This window comes from Tasmannia lanceolata, unplaced genomic scaffold (assembly GCF_043159265.1).
Source record: "Tasmannia lanceolata isolate RefF3 unplaced genomic scaffold, GAP_Taslan_0.1 ptg000003l, whole genome shotgun sequence".
NCBI lineage: Eukaryota > Viridiplantae > Streptophyta > Magnoliopsida > Canellales > Winteraceae > Tasmannia > Tasmannia lanceolata.
In genome coordinates, this window is record NW_027518680.1 from 53,265,197 (window position 1) to 53,275,427 (window position 10,231).

At 35.3% G+C, this 10,231-nt stretch overlaps 1 protein-coding gene across 8 annotated transcripts; it reads right to left on the minus strand.

Moving 5' to 3' along the window:
- Window positions 1-1,309: 1,309 nt before the first annotated feature.
- Window positions 1,310-6,963, minus strand: LOC143863129 (uncharacterized). 8 transcript variants are annotated; one of them, XM_077373880.1, is made up of 9 exons: window positions 6,824-6,963; window positions 6,441-6,705; window positions 5,831-5,909; window positions 5,344-5,485; window positions 5,123-5,243; window positions 4,853-5,032; window positions 4,608-4,757; window positions 4,457-4,533; window positions 3,810-4,181 (listed from the first exon to the last, which is right to left on the minus strand). In XM_077373880.1, exons 1-4 carry the CDS (start codon window positions 6,824-6,826, stop codon window positions 5,452-5,454), a joined length of 381 nt encoding a protein of 126 aa, XP_077229995.1. In that variant the 5' UTR covers window positions 6,827-6,963; the 3' UTR covers window positions 3,810-4,181; window positions 4,457-4,533; window positions 4,608-4,757; window positions 4,853-5,032; window positions 5,123-5,243; window positions 5,344-5,451. The 8 variants fall into 8 exon arrangements, with proteins under 8 accessions (XP_077229998.1, XP_077229995.1, XP_077229999.1 ...); XM_077373883.1 differs by lacking the exons at window positions 3,810-4,181; window positions 4,457-4,533 and adding an exon at window positions 1,310-1,436; XM_077373884.1 differs by having other exon boundaries at window positions 3,810-4,533; window positions 5,123-5,217.
- Between the last annotated feature and the right edge of the window lie 3,268 nt (window positions 6,964-10,231).

A 10,231-nucleotide genomic window follows, 5' to 3' on the forward strand; every position in this document is an offset into this window, starting at 1 on the left:
TGTATTATTTTGCCTTAGGACAATCTTTCCTCCTATGGTTAGGATCTTCACACTGATAGCATACATTCATAGTTTTCCAACACTGCCCTGAGTGAGTCTTCCCAAAGTGAGGACACAATGCATTACGCTGCCTACCTTCAGTCCTAGGCTTTTTCAGTGAGGGGCCCTAATTTCTGTTTACCAGGTGTTGCGACCTTGCTGTCTTTGCAATCTTCTCAGTCTGTTCTGCCACTTCAGCCTTTTCACAGGCCTCAACTACAGTGCATGATCCTAACTTAATGATATTCATCATGATGGTGGGGCGAAGACCATGAATAAATTTTCTGACCTTGTCCCTTTCTCTGGCGGCATACCTCGGCGCATAATGGGACAACTCTCTGAATTTGGACCTATACTGAGCGACAGTCATGCTCCCTTGCTTCAAATCTGCGAATTGGTTTGCCAATCGATCCTTAACATGAGCTGGAAAATACTGCTCGTCGAAATGTGTCTTAAACTGTATTCAAGTCTCTTCTCTAACAGTAGGATAGGCCTGCTCCATCGTCTGCCACCATATGCTTGCCTCTTTTTAAAGTAAAAAGGCGGCAAGGCGAACTTTTTATGCATCAGTGCACTCCATAACAATGAAGATTCGCTCGATAGCCACTTGCCAACGTTCTGCCTCCATTGGATCGCCTGTCCCGTCAAACTCAGGGGGACGATAATCCCTGAATTGTCTGTGGATCTGAGAGGCTTCATCTCGAAGTCTCAGCTTCTGTCGAGCCCCTAAGTTTGCTGCAATAGTTTGCAAAGCCTCTTGGCTAGCTTCCTGTGTCTGCTGCTGGTTCCTCAATATCTCTGCTAAAATCTGGAATCCTCCTTGATCGTTAAGAACTTGTTCAGGTTCAAGCACACCATCATTGCTTGATTTTTTCTCAAGGCCGGCGTTTCCTCGACCATTATTATTTTTATTCCTCCTCTGATACATCTGTCAAGAGAATAAATAGGTGAAGTTCTGTATTTATTTTCTAATAACTTAGAAAACATTTATCGTTCTTTACAAGTGACAAACTTTGTATTTTATTTATTCCATTTATGTCTTGTGAAGCTTTATTGTTGATGTACTATTTATTTGACTACTCTTTTCCTATGACCTACCCATACTCACAAGCACCAGGTTTTACGTAAACCTGGGCTTTGATACCAATTGTAACGACCCAAATTTTTGTACTCAATTTTTTTTTATAGCCAAAAATCTGAATCGCTATCACAAGATCAGAGACAATATATAACAGAAAATTGAGTGATCTTATTCTAATAAAAATTTATTACATTGATTAATAGAACATATTTCAGAAATACAATAAACTAAGGAGGCCTTTCGATAAGGCTATCTGGCTACACCAATGACTCACATTCGACTATTCACTCTTCCAAGTCATCCACTGTTGGGAATCCTGAAATGTTGAGCAACATTAGATATAACGATCTAGCAGGGTCATTCAGTGACCCAACTAAGTATGGAAGACAATAAAAGAGTAAGCAATAATATAATCTACTGAATAAAATTTCAATTTAACATAAGCAGGAACAAAACATAAGAGGTTATTTGGAATATGAGTAATAAGAATACTTGATAGTGCAATATGCATGAAATATGGAATGACTACCCAAGGTACTCCGGCTCCCCATAGGTTGTTACATTTGCCTGCACAGTCGGTTCCGTGAGGGCTTGCTACAGCAGATCCTACCGCCTCGGGACTTATAGTCTCCAGAGGATTCCGCATCGACAAGGGTTAGCGCTTATCACCCTTGACGTCTAATATCCGGGGATAGCTCGTTGGCCTTCCATCCCCCACCCATTAACAATGTTCATATAATTGTATAACACCTTATTAGATCTAATCATATATCATATTATCATTCAATAAACGATATTATTGCATCTACTTCCCTTATTGAAAACCATACAAAGTTTAGGTCAGCTGTCACCTGCCTTATCAAACTTGAAGAGTGTGGATCTGAAATGACTTGAACTGCAATCACCCTGAAAATAAAGAGTCACACACATATTCTAATTTTTATTTACAAATACTTTATTTATTTATTCATTGTTAGATTCCTTTTAATCGCCTAATATGTCCAATTTGTGTTCATCAAGTAATGTTCATTTTAGTCCAGGAAATGTCCTTTGTGTTCCAAGACCGTGTCCTTCCTGTCCAACTTATGTTCTAAGATAGTGTCATTTATGTCCAAAATAGTGTCCAAAGTGTCCCACAGACAGTGTCCTTTCTGTCTAGTTTTAGGCTCAGAAATTACTCATTTAGTTAACAATATATTTGTTCAAATTTTTAAACATATAGTACACATACATACAGGCATTATTTCTTTCCATTTTTGGACCTAATAATGCTCGTATTATGTCTGTCCTAAATAGAGTCATGTATAGTAAAATCGTAATTTCTGCCTTATTTTATTAGAAAAATAAATAAAATTAAAATCTTACCAGATGGGAGAAGTAATTCTCCCTAGCCTCCTCTCTTCTCCTTCCTCCTTCACCCTTCTCTCTCTCTCTCTCTCCCTCCTTACTTTCTCTATTCTGTATTTTTCTTCTTCTTCACTGACTATTTATAGGCAAAATTTACGTGAATAGAATATATCATTATTAAATTCGTAGAGTATCATTATTAAATTCTGATAGATACCTTTAATATATTTTATTTATAAATAAATGAATAGTATAGGTACAAAATTTTTTGAATAGTAAAGCCTTTTGAAATAGTGTAAATGACTAATATTATTTTAATATAAATTTTATTATTTTTTTATTCAAACGAATTCCTTCTATTATTATTTTAATATTAAAACCGAACGGTTTTCGTTGGTGATTTATTACGATCTCACGACTTTGTCGGTATTTTATTAAGGTAGTTGAGAGTAGTTGAGAGGTGGGTCTCGCTGGCGATGGGACCCGTTGGTGGTGGGACCCGATGGTGGTGGGACCCGCTTGCGGTGGAACCCACTTGTGGTGGGACCCGCTTGCGGTGGGACTCGCTTGCGGTTAGTACTCAGTGGGTCCTAATAGTAATTGTTAATATTACGTTGAATAATACTTTGAATAGTGTTTTGTAAATAGTACTTTTGAATAGTGTTAAATAGTGTATGTTGACGTTATGCAATACATATAATATATTTACTCATTTGCGTCGACATCTAGGGCGGTGGCTTAGTGGTAGGAAGTCGTTTAATCTACGCTTAGCTTCCGAGGTTCGAATCGCATAAGCCCCATTATGCCAGATGTCATTATGCCCTGATTAACTCAGGGGGAAAATAAGTAATGGTCGATGATTACCCACCTATGAGGTCCTTTTACTTTTACCTTTCTACTGCTAAATTTTTATCTGGGTAATACAGAATTCCTTTTCCTGTTTTCGACAATTTGACTACACGTAAGTGCTACTATAACCTTAAAGTTTTGGAGCAACTAAATACTCCAGTCGAATAATTTTAGATCTCCCACTCCAATTGTTGAATCAAAGATAAAAAGAGGTCAAACTATGATCTGCTCTTTCATTTAGTCAATTGAAGCTAAAGATAGAATACAGTCGGGTCTTTGTTTGTAACTAAAGCATGGTTTACTAATTTATTAAGAAAGTTACATGATGTTAAAGAAAAAGGGTCTACAATGGCAAACTTTAATGAGAATAAACATCATAAACGCAGGGACATAAATCATTGCAGACACAAACGTAACACAAACAACTACATACGCGTGGCCGGGTAGTAAAGTGACCGGGTAGTGAAGTGACCAGGTAGTGAAGTGACAAAAATATTTACAATCATCTCATACATTTTTATTTCAAGACGGTGTTACATACATCTTTCTGTGAAAGCACGTTGTACATTACGTACTTTTACATTAGTTTCAAGATGGTGATACATATAGCTTTCTGTGAAAGCACTTTGTACATTACTTACTTTGTACATTAGGAAGGAACCCGTATTTCCTTGTTTCCTCAGCTATTGAAGTGGTATCTTTTTTCCCTTCTAAAGAGCGTATTTTTTTTCAACACCAGTATCCTCTCACTTCACTTCAAAATATCTATATCCCCAATAGTACGAACTCCCATCTTGTTTTAAGCAACTACACTTCCAGAACTACTTTGTCACGACTATTAATTGTATCTCCTTCTGCTACAACACTCTGAGCAATTACTGTTGAAGACAAATCAGGGAAGTAAAAAGATACAGAATCAGGAGGCGAAAAAGATAATTTTTTTTTGCTAATATTTGGTGATATAGTTTATATATGTAAGCACTGAAATTAATTGGCTTCTATCTGGTGTTGAGAAATCTTTTCAAGGTTCTAGGAACCTTTTAATTTGGAAAAATTGCAGCTAAGGTACTTGTAATAGTTGCAGGATTTATGTGGATGAAAGTAATTCCGGAACGGAAGGATACAAAATTTAAAACATACAGAGGACTAAAAGTCTTTTTCCTTTTGTTTTGCGCCAGTTTTTTGGTTTGGATCTTTTGTATTTCCTTGAGATTCATCTATAAAAAAATGTAACAAAAATAATTAACATTATTCATATTGGATGTATGGATTGTAAGTGTATAGATTTTACCTTTGTTTGAAGAACTTTCAATAGCTAATAAATCAAATCGGCTTCTTTTCTTTGAAGTAGATGGAGCTTCATGATGTGAAGGTGATGGAACCGCCAAATCTGGCGCATTTAGCTCAGCACTTTCGTCATCAGCATGTAGCGTAGAAGGATCTGAAAATAGGCTTTATTAAGAAGTTTGGTACTACAATGCATGTAATACATTTATCTCCTTACCTAATCATAATTCAATTTTCATTGGTGAGTACCTTTAATCAATTTTAGTAGGGATGACTTTCTTCTGTGCAATCAACATCAACAATTGAATGCACAACCATGGTTGAAGAATCTGCTGTCATAAACTGGATCTTTTGAGCTGAGATGATGAAGACGTATTTCTAACCAATGTGCTCTTGGAATATATGATTCATGAGCTCGATATCAGTACCCTTTCAGTAATGGAAAAAAGCAGAAGTTATCAATACCCTATGCTATTATAATATATTGAACACACTTAAAATTAATGAGTGCACACATACTTCAAGTATTTGCGACCTAAAGTCGGCGGGGGAAAGTCCTATAATGTGACGGGCTTCGTTGTTAAACAAAGTAAAATCCATCGCTCCCGTACCATCCGCAACCTTTACCTTCATGAGATATCTGGGTGATTTATTCCATAAGTTACAAAGAGTTAACAGATGTTGTTAACACTACTTATCAGATTGATGTTGGTAATGCTTATAACTCAGAGTAGATGTACCGCTCTCAAATCCGCAAGCATTGCATTTGATAGTAGCAGTCGTGGTTGAAACTTTCTTAAAACATGAGATACATGCAGCAAAGCAGAATAGTTGATCTGGATGTATGTTCACCAGTGTAGCAGTAATTCTCTAATAGGCCGCCTACAATTCAGTGGAATTGTTGCAATTAGTGAGCTGTATAAATATAAAGATCTGAAGATGAAAATAAATGGAAATAAAGAACGAATTTAACAGGAGTTTAGATGGGTTTGGCATTCAATTGGTGAATCCTGGCTGTGTTGGTTGTCTACTTCTGCTATAAAAATTGTTTTTGCTACTGGTAAAGCGGATGCAACAGTTGCCAGTGAAGAAGGGGATAATATTCTTCTTATGTATGAATTAGCATCTCTATCTGAAACTAACCTGAAAAGAATGTAATTTATTTTTTTCAACATCTAGAAGGTGAGGTAAAATAACTTTGTAAGAAAATCTATCAATGTTTAATACCAGTTAAAGACCTCCTCTCCACCAACACGCGTGGGATTGATTGTAGCTGAAGTATATGCCGTACTTGATAATGAACGGCCTATAATATGCAATAAGTAAGAAGGTAAATAAATAATAAAGAGAGTAACATATAATTATGACTGATGTATTTGATATGTACCTTGATACTCAGCAATTCGAATTGCTTTAGCCATCAAAATAGTATGTAATGATGGACGGAATATAGGCCCTTGGCCTACTTCCACCGACACTAACTCAGTTTTGTCTCCCCATAGAGTTAGGACAACATGATGGTTACTGGAAGTGGGAAAATTTAAGCATTTGGAAGTAAATATTGATAAAATTATAATTGACTTAAGGGAAAGAGGGAAAAAGTATATATATATACATAGTAACTTTCGTCAATCAAGAGTAAGTCCTTTTTGACAGTAAATCTGTTGTTTCTTGTTTTGACAGGATGCGAAGTGCTAATGTAAAGTAAGATACCAAGAACATCTTTATGTGAACAAATAAGAAAAGAGTTACGTTAGGGACAACACAGGTAATGGTAAAGGAAGTTGTTTTGATTTTGTTTTAAAGAACTAATATTAAAAAGATTTCAGAAATATACCTATTAACCTCGTTGAGTATTGTGGCATCCTAGACGCATCCTTTAATGAGACGAAATTGTAACCGAGCGACATCCCCTCACCATCGAATGGAACTATGGTCGTCAATCTAGTTGAACACAATTCAAACCGATGATTTGCAATCCTGAATGATGGATTTACCTCCTTTGCGGACAAACTTCTTATCTCATAAAAGGCATTTTCCTCCAGAAGGCCTCTATATCTATCAATGTCATCGTTGAAAAGCGTCCACTGGATTTCCTCTTTCTGGTAAGGAACCAAAGTAATTATAGTTTGAAAAAAGGCAAGTAAATGTTAATTGATTTTAATATTTATAGGTATGAAGTGTAAAACAGGAAATTATTTTAAGTAACGTGAAACATACCATTTCATCTGCTAATATAATGATAGAAATTCGACCGCTACTTTGGGCTCGGTTATAGTTGCGAATAACAAGTATTTGCTTGACTCAGCACTTAATATTCAAAAATGGTATGCCCAGGTGGATATACGTAACTGGGATATGCATCCTGCAAAATAGTATTTGTTATATGTACAAAATTGGTGAATCACTATGGAAGAATATAATAGAAAGGAAGTAAAATAACAGGAAAGTAAATTAGATATTGTATTGATCATAATGCTTGAAAAACTTCTTTGAAAACAATATTTCTTGTATATCCTTTTCTTGTATGTTCTTTTTTAGATAATAGCATTCTAACACCTGCCCGAGATGTAGCGCGCGAAAGAGCAACGTAAAGTTGTCGATGAGTAAACACAGGCTTCGGCAAAAATATACCAACTTTTGATAATGTCTGGCCCTGACTCTTGTTTATAGTCATAGCAAAGGCAACTTTTAACGGGAACTGTCTCCACTTTAATGTGAACGGCCATTTTATTGGTAGATGGGGACATTACCACTCTTGGGATGCAATGTATTTCGCCTTTATTAGTTCATGTGATAAAACAGAGTTCCGAAGCAACAACCTGGACCAGCAACTAAATCCTATCAAAACTTATTTAAAAAATTTTCAAATATTTTTGAAAATATTTTTAACAGATAGCTCTCATTTTTCTCATATTCGTAGAGTATATAAACGTCAAAATCCGACGAGAAATGAGGGAGATATGAATTTTACAAGTTCGACACTGTTTGCTGGAAACCAGTCTCGGAACTCCGAGAATTATTCTCGGAGCTCCGAGCTCGGAACTCCGAGAACATTCTCGGAGCTCCGAGAAATGCACCAGGTTCCAAAATTAAAAGCTCTGTTTGAATTCTCGGAACTCCGAGAATTCTGCTCGGAACTCCGAGAAATGTTTTTCTTCAAAAAAATATAGCCGTTGGGGTGCAACGGCTAGTTGATTTTTTGACCCAGTTTTGACTGTTTTACCCCTCAAACGGTCACATGGAGTTGGGACTTTATATATACCCATTCAAGGGTCGAAAACACTAGATGAACATTGTCCAACTTCTACAAACCCTAGAAAATCACTTGTGAACCATTTTTGGGTTAAATTCTCTCACCAACCAAACTCTTTGTGCCTTGATTTGAGAAAATCTTTTGAGATTGGTTTAGGCTTAAACTTGTTTATTCTTGAGAGCATCCTTGGAGCTTCAACTTGCATTGTAGCCTACATAGAGGCAAAGGTTTTATCTTCTTCTTTATTCGATCGGTGGCAAGGGCATCCGTTGTTTTTAATTCCCTTGGGTGAACCGCTTAGAACTCGGCGGAGAAGGAGAGTCATTGTAAAGGTGGAAGGGCATCCTTATTTAATTCCCTTGGAGTGTAAAAGCCTCGGAGCCGGGCGTCTTGGAGGTCTCAATAGTGGAAATCCTCAAGTGCGACCTTGAGAAGAGTGGAGTAGGCCGTTTGCCGAACCACTATAAATCTTTGTGTCACTTGTGTGATTGGTATTTCTCTCACTCCCTCTCACTCTCTTATTTGATTATTTGTGCTTAGAATTGAGTGAGTAGTTACCATTGATAATCAACCTAAATATCTTAACCTTGCTATCTAGGCTATTAAAATTACCTAATTAAGTTTGCTAATCAACAAGGTTTTTGAACTTATATTAATTTGTAATATTGTTTAAGTTCAACTATTTCAAACTTAATTAAACAAGGGATAAGTCTTGGGTGAAATCTTAGGAAAAGTTTTTAAAAGGTAAAGATTTTATAAACATCCTATTCACCCCCCCTCTAGGTTGCCAAACCAAGTCACTACTTGGATTTCAATTGGTATCAAAGCTTGGGCTCTTGATTAAGACCCTAACCGGTTAAGAGTTAAAAGTTCAAATTTTTTGGCAACTTAAAAGATGGGATCTAGACTACCTATTTTGGATGGTTCGGATTATGGATCATGGTTGATCCATATGAAGACATACTTAAAAGGTCTAGATAAAGATATGGTAAAGATAATTGAAAATGGATTTATATTAAATGCTAAATCTAAAGGATTAAATGAATATAATAAAAAATTATCTTTACTAAATACAAAAGCCCTAATTGCAACATGTTGTGCATTACCACCACACATTTATGAGAAAGTATCCTCTTGTAAAAATGTTAAAAATATTTTGGACTCTATTGAAAATCTTCAAAATCAAAACATGTGCTTAATGGGATTATCTAATGAAGACCCCTTGGATAATGCCGAATTCACACTTGAAGAACTTGTTGAAAATGTCCAAGAATTACATAAGAAACTTGAGGATCAACTAGCTAAGAATTTAAACTTGAAAAATAATTTAGATAGTATTCAAAAGGAGTTTAGGTCACTAGAAATAGATCATGCACATCTTAGTGAAGAAAATGAAATTTTTAAAAAAGATTTTATTGAACTAAGTAATACCATTGCTTCACTAAGAGAGGAAAATCAACTCCTTAAAGAAGAAGAAGAGAAAATCAAAATGCTTTCATCTCTTGAATTAATAAATTTTAAAACGGAAATCAATGACTTAAACATCAAGAATGAAATATTAAGGTTGGAAAATCATAAGTTACAAGAGAATGTAAAATTCAATTACCATCATGATCACTCTTGTAATTCATCATGTTCATCCCGTCCATCGACCTACTCTTATGCATCTTGTGACTATTGTGGTAGATTTGGACATTACAAGTTTAAATGTACTTTTAAACTTGTAAAAAGTAGTAAGTTTGTTTGGGTTAAAAATGACTTATCACCTAGGACAAACTTGCTTGGAACCAAGATGGTTTGGGTTCCATAACCCCTAACATGATCTATATTGTGTTTATTTTAGATTAGGGGATGTGCTTTAATTGAATATCATTTGAAAATATATTTGTTGATACAATGTGCTTGTTCTTGTTTAATTTTTTTTGTATCAATACATGTTGTGCCTAAATTGAAAAATACTTTCAAAGTATGTGTATATAGATATCATATGCTTATATTTGCTTAACATATATCTATATATATCACCTTAAAATTCAAAGTCTATATGCTTGAATGTAATTAATTTGAGACTTTGATATGATGAGCCTAATTGAATATCATTTTGAGTTTCCTAGTTTAAGTGCCCACATATACTTAAAAATTATCATGCACTTAAAATATGTCATTCATCCACATGACAACCACAATAGAGCATTTAATGTGAAAACCATAAATTGATCCTTATAGAGTGTACAACAACATCTCTTGCCCATGTGTTCAAATTAAAAGCTTCAAGTATATCTTTAAAATTTGAACCCGTTTTGGTAATTGCTAGGAGTTAGGCTAATTGATCACATCATTCTAGAAAAACCAAAAGAAAAGAAACCCATAGG

Excerpts from the sequence above, each read along its gene's own strand:
- LOC143863129 (XM_077373883.1), bottom strand. Across the intron at positions 5,910-6,440 it reads ATACTCAACGAGGTTAATAG|GCCGTTCATTATCAAGTACG; the intron begins GTATATTTCTGA and ends TGCATATTATAG. Across the intron at positions 5,486-5,830 it reads GGAGAGGAGGTCTTTAACTG|GCGGCCTATTAGAGAATTAC; the intron begins GTATTAAACATT and ends ACTGAATTGTAG.